Source organism: Pteropus vampyrus, unplaced genomic scaffold (genome assembly GCF_000151845.1).
Source record: "Pteropus vampyrus isolate Shadow unplaced genomic scaffold, Pvam_2.0 Scaffold25, whole genome shotgun sequence".
Taxonomy (NCBI): Eukaryota; Metazoa; Chordata; class Mammalia; order Chiroptera; family Pteropodidae; genus Pteropus; species Pteropus vampyrus.
The window spans coordinates 8,734,882-8,756,391 of NW_011888806.1; the positions used below are offsets into that span (position 1 = coordinate 8,734,882).

Here is a 21,510-nt window from a genome sequence, read left to right on the forward strand (position 1 = left end):
TTGTTCTAATGGTGATTTAAATTTTTTTCTCATCTCTTTTATGTTTATTAATTAGAATTCTTTTGTAAGGAAGAGCTGTTCCTTCTCCATTTATTCAACTAGTGGTATCAGTACAGAGTCATGGGTATTTATTTTATTATATGAGTTATAATCGAATGCTGTTATTTAATTGGCAGCTCAAATTATTCGAGATTTAGCCTCTGGGAGCTCTTCTTTCAGGTCAGCCCCTGTGCCCTTTTGGCATACCACCATTCCTGTCTCCTGCATCTAAAAGCATTTCCTTACTTTCTGGTGTCATAAAATGCTCCAGGCTCATTTTGCATTTCCTTTCCATGCCTCAACCATGGAATCAACCATTTCCCCAAGACACTCTGGTTCCTTTTTTTGGAGAATGTTATCAGAAACCAAGATGTGGGTACTATCTGTGCTACTGGAATAAATTTGAGCTTTTTAAGTTTCATGTATGACTTAGCGAATGGATGTCTACAAAGAAGAGTGATGCCTTAAATTTTAAACACCATGCTGGACCCTATGTTAGTTGTCAGTTGGAGTTCGATCTCTTATGGGAAAGAAATGAAATTGGCAGGCTTTAGTGTTTTTAGAAGTTGCCAGTTTTTCTCAAATGATAACCCATAAACGCTTACAAAACAAACAGAATGAACATAGGAATTTTTATTTATTTGGATCTTATAAGAAAACAGTTTTTAAAATTTGTAACACAATTAAACTATTTTCTGACTGATGGCTGATTATATGTGAAGGAGAGATATGCACAGGTCATGTCTTCGAGATGTGCTGTTAACCTAACAATAAAGGCAACAAGCATTTATTTGAGATCCAAAAGAATAGTCATTTTGCAAGCACCGATTCAGGCAGCAACACAAATAGTATTCTGATTAGGAGGTGAAGGCAAGGGAGTATTTATGAGAAAGGGAAGAGGAATAATTATATGAATAGAAGGAAGGAATTTCTATGGGAGTCAAGCTAAAGAAGGAATTAGTATAGGTCCAGATAAGATAACATAATGATGCTAATCCTAAGCAATATCTTCAATTTGTCCAGTTTTAACATTCTAAGGGTTTGAGGAATAAGACCTAGGAGGCAGTTCCTCTGGGATGGCACCTCTGACTCTCTGTTAAAGTGGCTCCATTAATATTATTTTTTATATTTCCCTCTATTGATTGAGATCTTTCTTTGAAAGCATTGCTGATCAATCACTGGAAAGTAACATATATCATTTATTAAAAGGATTGTTTGTCCCTTGTTACTGGTAAAGCTTATTTTTGGTATGTCATTTCCCATGTGGGAGGGAAAATGGTTTTCTTAGAATCTTTAGGCCACATTTGAGCAACATGGATGCCAGAATAACTGAGAAAGGCTTTATGTTTTGTTCTTTTAAGGGCAAATGTCTGAACCAGGAAATAATACCTGAGGGCAGCCAGCTGAAGATATCAAAGAACCATGAGGTGACAGTGGGCACTGTGTTTAACCTTTTAGCTAGTGCCTGGATTTTATCTAGTTTCTCTTAACTTCACAAGAGGTGTTTTATCCAAGTGCATCAAGAAGTATTAACAACAGAGCAAACCCCAATTGCTCAGCTAGGATATGATCAAGAGAAATTCTACTATCTAAAACAATTTGTGCAAGAGAATTTAAAGATTTATCCTGGTTGACTATTTGGCAGTAGCTCCCCGCAGTTCCCCACCTGCCCAAGGAGAATGTATTCTTCTGAATCTGGCACCTTTGCTGAAGTGGCATCCTTTATATGTTTTTCACATAAGTATATCTGTCTCTTATGGGGTTATAAAATCAATTATTTGTAAAGTAATCCAGGAATGACTAAATATATTTAAAAATAATAAACAGTCTGGACCTGCATTGACCAATATGGTAGCCATTAGCAACATGTGACTATTTAAGTTTAAGTGAATTGAAATTAAATAACATTACAAAATTACTAGGGACATTTCCACATGTTTTTTTTCTACTGTAAACAAAAGGTTGATTAGGGATTCCAACAGAAACAGGATTTATTCGGGAAAAAGAAAGGATCGTAATTAGCATTTGAAGCCGTGGCAAGACACATATAAGAGAGAGCAAGAGGGAGGAAGCTCTATTTTAGACGAGAGGAAGAAGTTAATGGGAAGGGTTGTTGTAATGACCAAAGTGCTGTTTTCACCATAGAGTTCTTCCTGTGGGCTTTAGGACTGACTTGGGGTGTGAGGATGCCTTTGCAGGCCCTCTCAGTGCTGTGTTGGTTAACGTCTCTGTCATAAATTTTGACAGCGTCAAAAGACAGTGCTATTTTATTCCCCTTTCATGTCGCTGAGGCATGTGGAAAGCATAGGTATTTTTCAGTCTGACCCCGAATTATGTTGATCTGCGATTCATAAAATAATCACTTACTTGGGCCTTACTTACAGACTTTTTAATGTCAGGAACGAGATTATCATCTATTAAAGAAGTGATCTGTTGTGTAATTTGTAAGGATAAAAGGAGTTGGTAACATTTAACTTTGTTGAATTATGTATCTTTGCTTGTGCTGCTCAATTTTCACAAATTTAATCATAGACTTAGGCTTCAGTCTAAGAATTTTTTTCTCTAGCTAGAGTGTGGGGGTGAGAAAACATTCTCTGCTCTCTTAAGTTTGTGATTGGGGGACCCGCAAATTAAATCGATAAAAGACATATTAGCAAGAGAAAAAGATCAGATTTAATCATGTGAGAAAGGAGTTGACAGAAAAATGTGACTCAAAGGGGCATTAGAATTTGGGCCTTAAAACCACCTTAATAAGAGAAGGGGACGGGGAGAAAGGCACATATGGGAAAATAAGTGGTTTTTAGGAGAGCTAAACGGGCCCTTAGGAGGGTAGAAGGGAAATAGGACAGTTTTGTGACCGGTCTGTTTTGGTGTGGTGCCAACTTGTCTTTTACTGTGATGGTAAGAGTCAGCCTTCCCAGGTTGCTTCTCGGAGAGATTTATGACAACTAAGTTCCTTTGAGAGGCTCTGCTTTCAGGCAGACAGGGATTTCGGGAAGTCAAACACCTTCAGCTGAATATAACTGCTGTGCCACATCGATGTGCTCAGCAGCTACCCCGCTTCGACCCTGTCCAAGTCAGGGCCCAACACCATCTCCAGGACATCTCCTATGAACTGTGGACCCTCCAGCCGTCTGCATCTTCTCTGCATGAATGTCTAGGAAGTACATGTTCCAAGCTGAGTTTCTAATTTTGTGTCCTGAAATCAAAGTGAATAAAGCATTTCTAGGAGGGAGTATTCTACTCTTGTCAGTGTTGCTGGTGGTTTGCCTCGGAGGAGGACTAAGAATTGATCATTAATACATGAAAATCTACTTAATTATCCATATTTTACAAGGGTGGATTTTATGGTCTGTGAATCATATTTTAATAAACAAATTGGTCATGAGATATGTTATTTTGTCAGTCACCTAATTTTGTGAAGAGTATGGGAGTGAGCTGGAGTGAAAACTGATTGGAGGGGATTCAAGAAGAAAAGGGAGGGAGAGAAACTGGAGGGCTATGGACAGGAACTGTAGAATTTTTTTTTTTTTTTTTTTTAAGAAACAAGGTGTAACTCAAAGGGGTAGTTAGTATTTGGGGCTTATCTGTCATCTTAATCGGAGGAGTATAGGGAGAAGAATTACAGAATTTTTATAACCAGTAGAGAAGGAAGAATTGGTGCCAGGGAGAAAAAGTGAGGGGTGGAGGAAATTCCTGGAGAAGGTGTCCTGGAGTAGGCTGGAGGGAATGAGAAGCTGGGTCAAGCAGAGGGTTCCCTTTAGGGAGCAGCAGAGGGAGTCCTAGGGGAGTTGGCCTCTGATACATAGAGGGAGTGGGTGGGCAAGGTTGGAGATGGATGAAAGATGGGAAAGAAAGGAAGGGGAGGTGGGCGAGACGACAGGGTCTTTTATTTATGATGCCAAGGTGGGAGCATGTGTGGCTGAGATAGTGGGGAAGGCGAGATCATTAGAGGAGAGAAGGCCAAGTGGCTAGCTGGGAGCGGGCAAGGACAAAGATCTACATGGGGTTTGAAATCCCCTGCAGCTACCAAGATTCTAAACTTCAGAATTGTGTATGACAGTGTAAATCCATCGACACCTATTGGAAAACAGTTCACACTTGGATGCTCCATTGAACTTCGGTATGTAGCATGTCCTTAAAATTGAAGAGCAATACATTATTGCATAATGAAGACCCCAAGAGAGTGGGGTGGTTTGTCATAAGAGTCTTGTTTAAGGTTCTCAGTTTTTAACCAAAGCTATCCCTTCCTGGGATATCTCACAGATGCCTAAAACTTACCAAGTTGGTACTGAGCCCTTGTTGATCTTTAGACATCCTCCTCTGTCATTAACTAGCGTCCCCGTCCCCCTTGTCCAAGCATGTCTCACCTGGTTTTCTGTAATAGCCTTCTAACTGGCCTTTGCTTCCACACTTGTCACACAGTAGCCAGAGTGGTCCTTTAAAAACCTAGTTAGTATCATGGGACTTTCCTGCTTAAATAACCGCAGTGGCTTCTCACTAACTGTACAAACTTCTGTGATGGGATCTATTCTTCTCTGTCTGATAGACTTTGTCCTCGGTACCAGGACAAGATACTGTCCTGTCCTGGACAAGATACTGTGCTACAAGGTTATTGGGGACTCATATTGCTCCCTCAGCCTGAAGACTTCAGTGCTCTACATTACTGAGCAGTCTTTGGACCTGAATATAGTGTCAATACTGGATGCTTCAGGGTGAATCTGTCAAATCAGAGGCAACTCATTAATTGATAGAGAACATTTTAAATGCAAGGTTTAATTTATGGAAGTTGAAATTCAGATTTTGTTTTTTCCTAACAAACTTTAATAGTGTCCTACTTTTGTGTCATTCATAAGTTTATAGATATCACCTGGCAGTGATTTGAGAACTCCAACTTCTTGTCAAGATTATAATCTCTTGGCCGGGCTTCTACCAGCCTTTGTAAAAATTCCACTGTGGGCAGGTGTCTGGGTGAGGACTTTAGAATCAACCTGTGTACTTTTCTTACATGCAATTTTCATTGCCTTACACACTCCATTTACATAGACTATCAGATTAAGAGTATGATAAAAAGTAAAATACAGGAAAATGGCATTTTAAATGCAAGTTATCATTTTTATAATAGGTATAGCAGTATCTATGGAAGAAAACTGTTTAAGCTTTGCAAAAAAAGTAAAATATGGCCTCATCAGTTAGAAAGCAACAAAAAGAGAGGAAAAGTGACATAGGTAGATTACTAGAAAAGGGACAGCTGGAAAGTGCAAAGGAATCTCATTATTCCAAGCCCCTTGATTCTGTTTCTTAAAAAAAAAGAATAAATAAAAATAAAAAGATTCTGGTTTTTGATAATAATAGTCTCTTTTCATTTACTTTCTTAATTATATAAAGCAATTATTTTAATGTCAATGTCTGATGACTTCTGTCTGCATTAACATGGGTCTAGTTTCTTGTCACTGGAACATTACGATCCTGTTTTCTGTAATGCCTGGTATTTTGTTCAATTATAGTAACAGTCAGTATTATTTTATACTAGTTTCAGGTGTACGGCCTAGTGGTTAGACATTTATATAATTTTCAATGTGATCCTCCCCAATAATTCTAGTACCCACCAGGCACCATGCATAGTTGTTGCAATATTATTGACTATATTCCCTATGCTGTACTTTACCTCCCCATGACTATTTTGTAACTACCAGTTTGTACTTAATCTCTTCATCTTCTTCACCCAATCCCATAACCCCCTTTCACCTGGCAACCATTAGTTCTCTGTATTTATAAGTCTGTTTCTGTTTTGTTTATTTTGTATTCCTGGTAATTTTTATTGAAAATCTGGATGATTATATCTCCTTTGAGATTGGACTTTCTTAGGGTAGACAAAGTTATTCAAGTAGAGGCTGGTCTGTTCCTGAGTTGCCCAGCTCTTCCGGAATCTCAAAAGCTTGGGTTTCTAGAGCCCCTCCTTTTTGGTAGGCTTGTCACTTCAAATTTTGTTTCCCTAGCACCAAAAGACTGCTGAAATATTTGCTCAGTTTTTTAGGCTCTAGTAGCTTCTTTCTACGTGGTGTTTTTGAGTTTTGCCCCAGGTATGTGCAATCTGCCTCTAGAGGAAGGGGCATAGGATGCAGGGTTTGCATTTGTGTTGTTCCCTCCTTTCCAGGATTTTGGCCCCTTTGGTACTGGCTGCTTTTGTTGCTCTCATCAGAGAGAGCTCTTCAAACTGTTGCTTCTTGTATTTTATCTACTTTCACAGTTGTTCTTAGGGGATGATTGGTTTTGAACAGCTACTCTGTCATAGCCAGAGTGAAAGTTCTTCATAGATTACTTTGATTTTTAAAAATTAAAATAGGTTTATTTAAGTTTCAGATTTGAAACCTATTCGCAAGCTCTTAAGTTCACTTTAAGGTCTTACCCTAATTAAATCTATTCAAGGGACTTTTTGTAACTTCCTTAATGAAACATTTGAAACTTCATTTATTAATTTAGGACTCAGTTTTGTTTTAAATTCATTAACTACTTAACTATTAGTTTGATTTTCTTAATCATTTTTATTTTTAATTCTAAATCTTCCTAGAATTTAAATATGTTTGCCCATTAAGGAAATGATTGTATCATCCCAAACAATTTTAGAGTTTATCTCCTGAGCTGACTGAAAGAGAGTAACAAGTGATATAAATCCTGGAGCTATAAATTCAGAGAAATTTCTCTTGTCCTTGACTCCTGGCTAAGCCCCTTTTTGTAATAACTATGTCATAAAGTCCAAAATTACACACACACAAAAAATACCCCTAATACCCCTAAACAATAACATAGTCTGCCCTGCTCTTGAGTCATATCATAATATGCTTTTAAAGCTAGATAAGTTTAACGTCTGGTCATTTTTTCCTGCTTCATAAGTAATTTTCATGCTCTTCCTATTTACTTATTAGATGTTTAATTGATATCTAATTGGAGTTAATGTATTCAGAGTTGTATCTGCCTCCCTAACATGGGTACCAAAGTTGTTCTTATCATAGTGATAAGTGCTGTTCAACAGAGCCATTTATTGCAGTGCAGTTTAAAACACTTGTTTTTTTAATGTTAATAATATGTGGTACTGAATCCAATATATCCAAAACATTTTTACTTAAACATTTAATTAGTATAAAAATGAATCACGAGTCATTCTTTTTTTTTAAAATTTGGATCTCTATTTTTATTTTTTAATTGAGATGTAATTGACATATAACATTATTTTCAGGTGTACAACATAACGATTCAATACTTGTATATATTGTGAAATGATCACCACAATAAGTCTACGTAACATCCATCACCACGCAGTTGTTTTTCTCTTCTCATGATAAGAACTTTTAAGATCTACTCTTAGCAACTTTCAAATATACAACCTAGTATTGTTAACTATAGTTACCATGCTGTATGTTACATCCCCAGGACTTATTTATTTTATAATTGGAAGGCTGTACCAAGATGAAGTTGTTTTAGGTGTACTGTTACTGAGTGTTTACAGTCTCATTTATCTGGATGGTCAACTTACTCTTGCTTTTCCTTCCACAGAAAAGCAGTAACTCTCCAGATGTCTTCGAATAATGACCACGTTTTCATCCCAATGTCACAAAGAGACACCAATGGGCCCCCTGGGACAACCTCCAACGACCTGAAGATGGTTACTGAAGGAGCCTTGTTAAGTTTTCATAACATCTGCTATCGAGTGAAAGTGAAGAGTGGCTTTCCACTTGGTCGAAAAACAGTAGAGAAAGAAATACTAATGAATATCAAGTATGTGCATGAACTTTTATTTAAATCTCTATTGACATCACTTGAACTTCATAGGTTTTGCCTATTAGTAAAGGTACTATCGACATTTGTACACGTGTCTACAGATGTATAGACACACTTTCATTTCTTTTGGCTTAACTGAGTGAAATAGTTGGATCATGTGTTAGGTATATGTTTAATTTTTAAAAGCACTGCCAAAGTATTTTTAAAGTGGTCGTACCACGTGTATCAACTTTCATTTGAGAAGCTGAATAATTAATGTGTTATTTAGTTTTTCCTGGGCAACTCTTGCAGTTTAGTTGAAAGATGCCTGGACGTATGACTTCTGATTTTTCGATAGTGGAAATATAATTATAATCTCTGAGCTTCAGTTTTCTAATCTGTGAGATAAAAGATCTATCACTGTACTTTATGAGCCAGACACTTTAAGTACTTATGCACTTTATGTCCTTATATTCTAGAAGAAAGAGTCAGGAGGTTGAAATGACAATATATTGTAAAAGTACTTTGGGTTTCAATAGACTTGTTTTCAATGAGTGGCCTATTTGTAGTCGTTTATAATGTATAGCAATTTATATAATGTTTTCCCCAATCATACAGACAGACAGGAGCAACTTACATATAAGACAACTCTAGCTTAGCTTAAGGTATGTTGCTGCAGAACAGTGTGATGGAAAATTTAGGATCCAAATGAATACAAAACTACGATTTTCATTATTTTCTTCCAGCAATGAATTCATCACCTGGTGGTGGCGTGGGCAGTGGAGTGGGGAGGGTAATGAGAAAAGAATTTAGTAGGTACCAAGTATTGCTCTTCTTTCACAGATGATAGCCATTAGGATTGTTCATGTTTTTCTTATTTCTAGAGAACTGAACCTGATTCTTCCTCTCTGTGGTTTGGGAAGTACATCTAGATTTGCTCAGACAGCATGGCCTCTGTGTTTTATTTTGTTAATTTTTGTTAATTTATTTGTTGGAGGGGAAATAATTCTTCCTAGATAAGACTGGCAGCCTTTTCTAATTCTCTTAGACTGGAGGAGTGGTTATAAGAACACTTTGGCCAGGTGTGGCTGCAGACCTATATAGAATCAGATGTTTCTCATGTTTTCTTGAGGCTTTCTCTGGGATTGTGGCCTTTTCTGTCACTAGCAGCCAACTGCTCCCAGAAGGCTAGGAAATGACAAATAAGGGAGAAAATTTTTGCATGTGGGTAGGGAAGAAACGATGGGGATCTGAGATTGATTGTGTGTGGCAATGTCAGGGGCTGTGTAGGGTTAGATAGAACTTTCTTCATGTAGTAACACTACTGTCAAGCCTACTTTCTTGGTTTCTTGTGTTGGTTAAAAGAAACCCTGACTAAGAAAATATGGAGAGGAACGGTAGACACAAAACTTTTATCTTTTGCTACATGCCTAGATAGAATTGACTGACTTTTTTGAAAGGTGACTCTTTTTTTGTGGAACACAATCAAGTTGGTCACTACAAATTTTGTGCTAAGTGAAAGGTAACACAACTTGACTATGTACAGATTGAATGGATTTCAAATGAATGCTGTGCAAGGATACATTTATCTTGCTTATGTTTTTAAGATTAGTAACTTAATGCTCTTAACTGTATTAAGTACAGTTAATACACTAAAAATGTCATCTAAGCACTGCTTCATCATGTTTTTATGGTTCAGTGGTATGCATTCCACCAATAGATGAGTCCATCTTCACCTGCATTCCTAGGTTAATAAAAACAGTGTCACACTTTTTTTTCCTTTTAAAAATGATTTTATTTTTCAATTATAGTTGACATAAAATATTATATTAGTTTCAGATGTACAGCATAGTGTTTAGAAATTTATATACCTTGTGAAGTGATCTCTCCGATGAGTCTCTTAGGATATCAGGGATTTCCTGTTTACTCATATTTCTGGTTTAGGCATCCATGTGAAAGGGCATCCGTTTTATTCAATGTAGCATTTCTAATTTTTTTTCTATTTTCTATCTTCTACTAAATAGTGTTTCTGGGATGGAATAAAGGTTGCTTTCATATATCTTATTTTTGACTTATGTTTGATTGCACCATAATCATTCAAAATACTGTTTATATTCTAAAAAGTCCAATAATTTCTGTTTTTCCTTTGGAACTTTTTTGTAATCTCATGTTTTAGACATAAGTAACTAGAATTTGATGTTCTCTGTGGGGGTAAGAGGATAAAACAAAATCTGACTATGAGAATTCAAAAAGGTAAGATTTTACTACCTTATGGAAAATATTTCTGCTACGCTTAGTTTGTCTCCATACCCAGCATTCGAGCTTATTCTCACCAATGCCGAAGATGTATAAAAAAAAAAAAATGGTACATTCCACTAGATGGGTGGATATCCTATAATCATCAGGGAAATTCATTATATACATAGGTTTTTAAAATTATAATTTATTTGGAAATAATTTCAAACTCAAACCTTGTGGGAACATAATCCTTTTACCCAGATTTCCTACCTGTTAACTTTTCACTGCATTTGCTAGTCATTTTGTCTCTTTGGATACCCATTGTCATTAGTGTTATTCTGAATCATTTGAGAGCAAGCTATCTATATGGAGCTCAATTATCCCTAAGTCCTTCAGTGTATATTTTTTAGAAATAAGGAAATGAGGACCCTCTCCAATATAACCACTCGGTCATTGTCTGGGAGTAGCCCAGGAGAAGCAAAGCGCCATAATGGATGCAGTGGTGGGCTCTAAGGGGCTTTTGGTTAACCATGTTCTTTGCATAGCTGACTGACTATGACATCATGTCTCTCCCCTTAGTCTCATCCAACCTGGCATTTTCTTGTCCCACTCCAGGTATGTTAACCTTGGTCACCTGGTCATGTTGGTGTCTGCCAGCCTTCACTCTAATGTTACCATTTCCCCCTTTGTAATTAATAAATATCGTGAGGAGAGATACCCTGACATTATTCCAAAACTCTATTGTTCATTAAACCTCAACCCACCAGCTTTGGCCCATTTGATGACCGTTCCTGAATCAACAATAGCTGTCACTATGATAGTTACCAAAGAGTGATTTTTCTGTTTTCATCCATCTCTTCTGTATAGAGTAGTTTTCATTTTACTAAAAGGAAAAAGCTTTATTTGGCATTGCCTCATTTATTTATATCAGTGTAGACTCATGGATTTGCGTTTTATTCAGTAGCATTCAATAGTAATGCATTATTATTATCTACCTTGAAATTTCTATTGTTCCTAATTTGGTCAGTGGGAGACCTTTCAAGGTAGGTTCTGTGTTTGTTTGTTTTTTAAATTCATACTTTTGACAAATTCTCTCATTCTTTGAGTATTTTTCTGGCACAGCAAGAAGTTTCAGACTCACTGTGTGCTTACCCTGCCTCAGATCTGGAATGAGCTGATGTACCTTTTTGTGGAGTTTGTATTTACCAACCCAGATCTGGGTGTTTGGAACATTCGTTGCTGTTGGGTCATCATAGCTCCCAGGCCTCCTCAGTGGACAGCGCTAGGGAACATATGTATGTATATTCATATATACACATCTAAACCTTTTTATATCTGTCTGCATATACATTAAAACCCATGACCTCTAATTCTGATCTTACACCCAAGGGTTATTTCCATGTTTCGATGTTCGTTAAACATTTTCCCCCAAAGTGAAAAACTTGGCTCTCATTATTTTTAATATATTGACTGACTTAATCAATTTTCTTATTCCTTAATATAAGCTATCTCTCCACCCCATAGCTGTCTCCTCTCTTTCTCTCACCTCTTTTGCGGCCTGTGTTCTTGGGTGCTGGTGGTTGCTGCACCTCCACCCAGCACTTCCATCACCTTCGCACTGTGAAGGGAAGGTAGAGTCTAATAGCCATGACTGATGTATTCTTTGAACATAGTATAGTAAGTAGGGAATGTAACTACCTATTTTCCAGTCAGGCTATACTTATTATCTATAAGTTATTCCCTACTTCTTGACATTTGTTTCTATTGAAAACATTTGATTTTCCTATAAGTAATTGTCATTTATAAAAATGTAGGGACTCATTTATTCAACAAATTTTGAATGTCTGTTAGGTGCCTGACATTGTGCAAGTTGCTAGTGACAAAGATATATCATATCCTCTGTTGTCAGAAACCTTTTAATCTAATGGGAGATTCAGACAACTAGAGCACTTCACTGTGTTCTACTGTGATAGAGGAATTAGAAGACAAGATGGAAGTCTGTAACCCTAAGTTGGAGGGCTAGGAGCATGGGGAGAGAGAAAGTGACGATTGTGTGTGTGTGTGTGTGTGTGTGTGTGTGTGTGTGTGTATTTGAGAAGGACTACGCTCTGAGCAGTGGGAATGACATTGACTTTCTGCCCATAAAGTGAGACCAAAGGCTTTACAATTATTCACGAAAATATAATAGATGTGGCAGGAATCTTGTAATTAGGTTTCATTTTATGTATTTAGTATTTAATCATCTACCCATTTTAGACCATCGTGCTGCATGCTATAGAGTTGAGAGTAAAGAAAGATGACACAGTTCTTATCTGCATGGTTTTACAGTATAGCAAGGGAGACTTTCTTGCATGCAAATATTATCAAGCAATAAATAAGGGTGAGGAATGGATTTTGAGGGATGATTCTAGAGTGGAGGGCAGCGTAGGGCAACAGAGGAAATGTAGACCATGGAATAGAACAGAGGTCAGCAAACTTTTTCTGTAAAGGGCATGATAGTAAATATTTTCAGTGTTATGGACTGTACTTCTGTGTTGCAATTACTCTGTCATTTTAGCATGAAAGAGCCATTGTCATAAGTGAGTGAGCATGGCTCTGTTACAATAACACTTCATTGATGCAAACAGAAAATGTGAACAGCTGTAGTTTTCTGATCCCTGAACTAGAATGTAAACTCCAGGAGAGCTAGGACTTTGTTTTATCCTTAACCCTGACCCATATTTTAGAAGAGTGTCTTCTATACACAAAGTAGATATTGAATAATTGTGTTGAATGAAGAATTCACCACTGCTCCAAACTGGAACTCTTGCATTTGTGATGGTCTCTTTTTGTTTTGCGTAATGCTAGGGTTTAGTGCCAAAGGAAGCCCAACTCAGAGGTCTGTAAAATCCTTTGAGTTAGAAAGTTCACATTGAGTTTTGGGTTAATCATTTAGTGTTGCTTGGTCTTTTTTGAGTAGATTTTGTAAAAGCCTGGAAAGTTTTTCTGACAAGGAAATCTTAGTGAATAACAAGCTGATTTCTAGTTATTTTAGAAACAGTTACTAGGTAGCTATTACTAGAGAAAGCACATCAAGAGCTACAGATAAATGCATCTTGAAAGTTCACCCAGCCATTAGCATATATTTCTACATCGGGGGAAAGGTCTCAGAAAGAATAAAATATTTTCCTGTTTTATAGGTTGTTTTACCTAACTCACTGTATTTGTCCAGTGTTTCAGTGAGAGGCTTCTCAGTTAATGAGCAGAGTGGAAGGTACACTTCATTCACCCTAGCACCCACCAGCCATTTTACCCTTGTGACAGTTCAAACACAATAGGCAGTAAATGCGGAGGTCCTCCTGGGTTGAAGCACTGTGATACAGCTGCATTGTGAAGTTTATCACTCATGACACTTGTGTAGCATAGTGTTTGCCTCTGTGAAAGGCATTATTTGGAATAAAAAGCCTTCCACTTTACCCTTTCTACTTGGAATAGTTTTCTCTGGGTGATAAATTTTACTTGCCTCCCCATCGTACAGAGATTGGCGTAGACACCAGGGTTTTGAAAGGGCTTCATCAGACCCCGTTCATCATGCCCATGTAACTGCGGTGGTCCCGCCACTCATTCTCCTTGCTCCAGTCCATTCTCCTTACCTTTCTACCGGTTACCTTCAGGATAAAATTCAGACTACTTATTTGCCTTTTTCTTGATTCTCAGCACAGTCAACACTGCCTTAATTTTTTCTACTTTCCTGCTCTCTGTCTGAATATTCTCTACCCTTAAACATCTACGTAATTTGTTGGGAACATGCAGTGTCTACACCACATCTGTACATCCTTAAGAAAGTGGCGTCTTCTCTTCTAAACTGAGAAGTTTCCTGTTTACTTATCTGAGACTTTACAGGGAAGAAAAAAATCATATATTTGAAGGGTATGTATTTTACATTTCCAATTTGATTAAGTAGTCTCTAAGGGTTAAGAACCGGTGAGGTGTTTTTTTGTTTGTTTTTGTTTTTTTGTAATGCCTGAGGTGCTTTTTTCTAGCCATTAAATTTCTACTTCAGATATATTGTTTCTTGGTCTGACTAGATTCAAGCAGTGAGAACACTAATACTGGTGATTCTATAAATCCATTGACTTCTTAATTGTGTAGAACTTGACTAAGTAGCAAATGAGGTGACTATTAGATAATTATTATCAAATATTGCTCAAGACTTTGCCTTGTGTTAAGATAAGTATAACAGAGGCTTTACTAGAGTCTTTTTTTTTTTAAAAAAAGAACCTTGAAAGTTTATGTGTCCTTTTGAATAAAATGTAAGTGGTTTAGAGAATAAGTGGAAGGAATTTAGATGAATCTGAGCCTTTTTTTCTTATAGATTCTGACTAGTAATGACATTCTGTGTATGCTGGACTTCTATTAATCAATCATTGGATTTCTTTTTCCTTTAAAAGCAGTTTGTGCTTGTTTTCTGTCTAATCCCATCAACTTTTATCAAGAGTTATGAAATGCAAACCCTAAATTAGTAGAACTGGGTTTAAAGTGAACCGGTAAATCTGTTTCTGCATTTACAGTGGGATCATGAGACCTGGCCTCAACGCCATTCTGGGACCCACAGGTGGAGGCAAATCTTCGTGAGTATAGCAGAGAACATCAGTAAAGTTTTTCTTTGCCATTTTAATGTGCTTTTAAAGATCACTTTTAGGAGAGCAGGTATTTGTAGCGCATTACTGCATGCCTAGCCTGCTGTAGGTGCTACGGATCACACGCAGTTATGCCGTGGTTCTGTCCAGAGGAATAGAGGTCATTAGGTCAGCTATACTGACAGGACGTGATAAGGTGGTTGGCATACAGCTGCCAGCTGTGAATTTGAGCTAATGAGGCAGAAAAGGAAGGGGATAAAACTGAAAGTGGGGAGATGGAGCTGAAGGCATAAGTGAAGACTTGAGTCCCAGCTAACAGAGCACATTGCCTATGTTTGATTTCCCAAGGTCACACAGCCTGGAGGGCAGTTTGGGAGCTCTGTGCTGGGTCAGCCAACAGTGCTTTGTGTTCACGTTTTTGGGTGTTATTGTAGCATAGAGTTAAAAATGAAAGACAAGAATTAGAAGACTATATAATAATAGTTGAAACATAGAATTTCTTGATCAGTTTATTTTCTAACGAGCAGAATTTGGATTCAGAGTAGCTAAGACATATAGCCTGCGTTTAAAAGAATCTATACCCTTTTAAAAATGTATATTTTAAAAAATTAATTTTTCAATTATAGTTACATACAATATTATATTCATTTCAGATGTACATCATGGTGATTAGACATTTATATACCTTACAAAGTGATCAGTCCAGTAAGCCTAGTACCCACATATATGTCCTTTTTGTAGGTTGTTAGATATCTTAGCTGCAAGGAAAGATCCACGAGGATTATCTGGAGATGTTTTGATAAATGGAGCACCTCAACCTGCCGATTTCAAATGTAACTCAGGTTATGTGGTACAAGTAAGTATTTCTGAATTTGCATTTTAGATTTCTCCTGTTTCTATGTGAGCATGTGCCTTGGCTGATAGTTTAGTATGTTTCCTGTTAGTTCTATGCCCATGTCATAGAACCAACATACTTTAAACCAGCTTTTGATAATCTCCCATCAGATGTAGGGTAGTGCTAAATGGAAAGGCAGGGGGAATAGAATATGACCCTTATCAGCACATTGATATGAATGCTAGTTATGGAATATGACCCTTGTAAGGGCAACGTTAGCAATTCTAGTCATCACATTACGGAAAGATACTGCTGTTTTACTTTTTTCCCTACCTTCACTTTTCTCCTTCCCCTTGCTTAGAAAACTATTTTGACAATATTTGTGAAAAGCAGTCTGTAAATATCTGCTAGTAATAGTTATAATTACCTGTGTTCTATTTGAGTGTACAGATTCTGAATGAAAATTATTTGTCAGGCTTTGCATCTATCTGTATATAGATTATTATAATTTGTATAATTACAGGTTCATAATTAGCTAGAACTTTCCCTTGAGTATGTTATTTATGTGGATTAAGTTTTATACACTAAAGAATAATGGGACTAGAAAAGACCTGATATGTTTTGCTAAAATGCCATTCTGCCTTAAGGATGATGTCGTGATGGGAACTCTGACAGTGAGAGAAAATTTACAGTTCTCAGCAGCTCTTCGGCTTCCAACAACTATGACGCAACATGAAAAAAATGAACGGATTAACACAGTCATTCAAGAGTTAGGTCTGGCTAAAGTGGCAGATTCCAAGGTAATGTGGAAAATGGATGGTAACATTGCCAGAACATAGGACCTTTCCTGTGTGATAGTGTAACTTTTTTTTTTTTTGATAATATAACTTATTTAGAAGTTTTCTATAATGCGAGTGGTCAAAAGTGGGTACTTTCCATATCTAAGAGCAAAGTGACTAGTTACATAATATGTAGGTGGAAATTAATGAGGGTAAAGTAAAAAAATGATTGAATCCTGGAAATGAGGTATGGCAGTGCGGTCTAGTAGTAGACGTGTTCTTTGCAAAGTCACATGCCTCTTCTCTGTGATTACAGTTTTTGATCCTCCTCCACAGTAATTGTTTAAGTCCAGTCTCAATATCTGTACACTAACTTTCCTTCTTTCTATTTTCTCCTTCTCTTCGTAGCTATTCTTCCTTTCTTCCTCCAGGGGTCTTTGTTCTGTTGCTTTGGAGGTATCTTTCTGGAATTCATAAATGATGAAAATCCATGGGATCTTGCTCTGTATGTTTCATTGTGCTAAAATTTGGCTTCTGATGTTATATTCAGTCAGATTAGGGTTTATTTCTAATTCTTGTGGCATCCAAGTTGTTTTTCTATACCATTTTTTTTTCTTTTTGGTACTTTGTCTTCTTTCCCTTTCTCTCTCCCCTCTTCCTTTGGCCAGTATCACTGCAGACTGTCATGTGCTGGTCTCCCTTAGGTTTTATAGATTACAGCCATGGGCAAGGGAGACAAAGTAACTGCTTATGTGAGTTGTGCAGGATCAGGAAGATGAAAAGAGATGAATGAGTGAACTTTACAGTTGATAAGTAGGTATGGAAGGTTTGCTGGGAGGACATTTGAAGTTTTGGGTGAAGATGAACTTCTTAGATTGTCATGGCTCTAGTTTAATCCCCCTGCGATCTCTCTTCCTTAGAGTAATGAAGAATGGGAGTATTCTGCTGGTCACTGCTTTATTTAATACTTTCTGACAGCCTTTTATGTAAAATGTATTTTGCTTTATTTTATTTGGAAGAATAACTCTGAGATGCTACCGTTTACCACTTTTGTTCGTTTTATGAGTGTTTGGGTTCCCTGTGCTGGGGTTCTGTTTATTTGATTTTGTCTTTCCAGTAAGTGCTTTCCATTCTTTACCTTTGGGCAGCCATTGCCCTGAGTTCCTTGCATGGATTTCCAGGGAAAAGAAGCTGAAGGCAATTGATGACTTCTTAGAATTCCTTGATCTAATTGATTGAAACACCATAGTAAAAATGTTTACTTTTTATGAAATTAAACATAACAGAAATGTAGAGAGAATAGTCTGATTATTACAGTAATGACATAGTTGTAGTATAATTAATAATATGGTGTGATAAATAACATGCACCTAGATTTTCCAGTTGTTAAACATTCAATAATGTCTTCAGGTTTGTCTTTATGAACTATTTTTTAAAAATTTATAAATATTAAATTTTACCACTGAATATTTATGTATCTTTTTTAAAAATAAGGGCATTTGCCTACATTACTGCAATATCATTAACAATTAACAAAATTAATAATATTTTAATATCGATTATATAGATGGAGCCCATATTCATTCACATTTTTCCAGTTGTCTTAAAATGCCTTTAATAGCTCAGTGCTTATGGGATATAATAAAGGACATGAGTAACATTTAATGATTATCTCTCAAAGACTCTTACTATAAGAATTGTTTCCTCTCTCTTGCCTCCCCTAAAGTCTTCCACCTCCCCCAGTCACACACAGTGACATTGAGTGGTTGAAAAGACTGAGCCAGTCACCTTGAATTTGTCTAAAAGAATGAGTCAGGAATTCTGCCATGCATGAAAAGTATAGACAGGGTCAGCTTGGGAAGCCTTGCAGTGATCTAAGAAGTGCTAATGTGAATGGTAGAAAGGGAACTTTTTTAGCCGCCAAGGCCCAGTTCTTCTTGTAAGTCCATTTGAGGATTTTTCTTGGTGGGAGAGAAAAAGAGAAGTGTAAGAAGACTCATAAATTATAGATACTTTCATCGTTTTCTCTCATATCTTTTATCCCTTTTTGGACTGTGATTTCATAGGGCAATATCTGTAAGTTCTAACATACAATCTTAAAACTAAATATTTGACTTGGTAAGGAACATATAGAACTGTTTAAAGCACGGGCTTCATATGAGGCTTAGCCACATACCAGCTCTGACTTGAGCCTCAGTCTACTCATCTAATTAAAGAGAAACCTACCTCTTCTCCCAGATACTCATTTATTTGCTGTTCAGCATAAATGAGGATGTGAGATAAAGTGCCTCTTACAGGGTTGGCACATGTTAATAGCTTAAGAAACTATAGTGGCTATGGTTGTTATTGTTAATAATGATAATATTTGTGTTTAAGGTTGGAACTCAGTTTATCCGTGGTGTGTCTGGGGGAGAAAGAAAAAGGACTAGTATTGGAATGGAGCTTATTATCGATCCATCTATCTTGTTCCTGGATGAGCCCACAACTGGCTTAGACTCAAGCACAGCAAATGCTGTCCTTTTGCTCCTGAAGAGGTAAATGCTATGGGAACATTATTTTAATATTTATGCACTATCTGATCACCTACTATGTGCCAGGTAGTATTCCTGGTGCAAGGGATTCAGCAGTGAGCCCAAGAGATAGACATTTGTTCCTTCTTTGTTGTAGAGGATCAGTCAATTAACAAATATATAAGTGTTTGAAGAAAAATGAAGCAGGATGAAAGTGTAGGGAGGACTGCTGTGTTGGGGGTGGTGGGTGCCCTATTACATAGTGGGATAGTCAGGGAAGACCTCAGTGATGTGCCATTTGAGCTGTGAGCAAGACCTAGATGTCTGGGAGGAGAGAGTTCTAGTTGGAAGGAACAGCCAGTGGTCCTGAGGCAGCCCATGCCTAATGTGTTTCGAACTCAAGGGGCCAGCGGGATGGAACCCAATGACCTAAGGAGAGCAGAGCTTGGTTAGTGTATTAGTTTGCTTGAGCTTCCAAAATATGGTACCACAGACTGGGTTATGTAAACAACAGAAATTAATTTTTTTAGTCTTGGAGTCCAGGATTACAGTGTTGTCAGGATTGTGTCTTCTGAGGCCTCTGTCTTTGGCTTCTAGGTAGCTGTCTTCTCTCTGTGTCTTCACTTCATCTTCCCTCTGTGTGTCAATGTTGTGATCTCCTCTTGTAAGAACTAGTCCTTATTGGATTAAGGCTCACCCATAGGACTTTTCTCAGCCTTAATTACCTCTTTACAGAAAAAGTACAAGAATTATGCAAAGAAATCCCATGTCTCCTTACCTAGCTTCCCCGAATCTTAGCATTTAACTGCTTTTGCTCTCCCTTTGCCTCTCCCCTATCCACACCTATTTTTTTTTGTCTTTTTTTTTCACATCATTCCTCATCACCCAAAAATACACTGTAATGTAACTCCAAAATATAAGGACACTTCTTTTACATTATCATCTTATATACCTCCCAGCCAGGAAGTCACATTGATACCACTGCCACCATCCAATCCACAGACGCCACCCAATCCACAGACTCTACTCAGACTTCAGCAACTGTCCTGGGAGTGTCTCTTTTTCCTTTCTGTGTCTGAGGCTCCTCTGCAGAAATTCTCTTCTTCTTCTTTTTTTTTTTTTTTCCTTAATGTGTTTAATATCTTTTTTTTTTTTAATTAAGTTTATTGGAGTAACATTGGTTAATACAATTATATAATTTTCAGGTAGGAATTCTCTTCTTTAAGCCTGAGCAACTCTTTATTCTTTTTTTTTTTTTTTTTACCTCCCATTTCCTCATCTGTTTTTGAGAGTAAATATATAGGGTGGCCATCAACCTAGGTCCAGCCAGTAAGTTTTTATGTGACTAGATCAGGCCATGAATTCTTGACAGGGATGCCACAGAAAGGAGGATGTGTTCTTGGCTGTATAACATCAGGGGCTGCATGGCTCTGGGTGATGTTAACTTCCATTACCTGGACATGTGCGTGTCTGCTGGGTTTACCTGCTCTGAAATAGCTAGTCATCCCTTTGTAATTAATCCGTATTTTGTCAGGGGAGATAATCAGATGTAATGCCAATATCCTGTTCCTCATCAAATGTCCACCCAGCAGTTTCAGCATGCACTAACAACTCTTTCTGTGTCAAGTACTAGTGTGATTTTCTGTTTACATCATTCTTTCCTCATATATTAGTTCACATTCTGCTGTAAAAAAGTTTTCCATAAGTTCATAGTAATATTTTCAGTTCGAAACTAACACCTGAGTACTGTTTTTCTCTTTACCCTTTCCATGTTTATAAGTGACCTTTCAGACAGTGAGAAACTTGGCTCCCATTATTTCAATATATTTACTTAATTGCATAGCCAACTAACTTAATTGCTCAGTATGACCTAACTCTGCCCATTCTCTTTACCTACCATCCCTGGGAACCACCTTCTCCCGGCTCCATTTTTAAAAAGATGCCAGACACACCACTTTCGTATGGCATTCCTTCCCTATTATTACGTTGCTTCCTCTGATCTTCATGCATTTGTAAGCAAGTCTCTATGCTAGGATGAGAAGAAGGAAATGGAAAGAAGTTTAAGATTTTAGACATCATAAGTTTGGAATGTCAATTGTACATATTAAGTAAAGATGCCAAGTAATGAGTCTGGGGTTCAAGTTCAGTTAGAGAATACTTCTGTGGTATTTTTATTATCTGTAACTATGTTAAAACAGTGTTCGCTAGGGACTGATGAATTACTAAAGAATACTGTAAATATTTTCACTATGCTTCAGACCAGTTAGCATGCAAGCATGTTTCCTCATGCTGAACGCTCTAACCCAGTCTTTCTCCAACTCCACTATGCACACTAATACCTAGCGTCATGTTATAATGCAGAATCGGTTTCTGCCGCTCTGAGTTGGAGCCCAAGATTCCCCATTTCTAATAGGAGATACTGATAACTGATGCCATTGGTCCTTAATAGCAAAGCTTTCACACCAGTCCATTACTTGCTTCTAATACTGTACCGATTACTTATTGTCTACTGACTAAAGTTCCAGCTTCAGAGTAAAGGGATTCGTCACAGCCTTGTTTATTAATGCATTTTCTTTTGTTAGTTTCTCTCTTCCCCACCCCCCCAACCCAATTTTGCAGTGACAATGAACTACGTGTCGTTTCCTGAATAGACCTTGTCATTGCACACTTTTTTCTCCATGTTTCTTCACCTTGACTACCCTTTTTCTTTCTATGACTTATTCCCGTTGGCT

The 21,510-nt window shown here is 37.3% G+C and overlaps 1 protein-coding gene across 1 annotated transcript in view; it reads left to right on the plus strand.

Moving 5' to 3' along the window:
• Nucleotides 1-21,510, plus strand: part of ABCG2 (ATP binding cassette subfamily G member 2 (Junior blood group)) — a 159,794-nt gene that overhangs the window by 8,426 nt on the left and 129,858 nt on the right. The window contains exons 2-6 of the mRNA XM_023528408.1: nucleotides 7,594-7,815; nucleotides 14,586-14,645; nucleotides 15,396-15,510; nucleotides 16,137-16,289; nucleotides 18,645-18,802. Coding sequence (XP_023384176.1) covers nucleotides 7,613-7,815; nucleotides 14,586-14,645; nucleotides 15,396-15,510; nucleotides 16,137-16,289; nucleotides 18,645-18,802 — 689 coding nt within the window. The 5' untranslated portion in view covers nucleotides 7,594-7,612. The remainder of the gene's footprint in view (nucleotides 1-7,593; nucleotides 7,816-14,585; nucleotides 14,646-15,395; nucleotides 15,511-16,136; nucleotides 16,290-18,644; nucleotides 18,803-21,510) is intronic.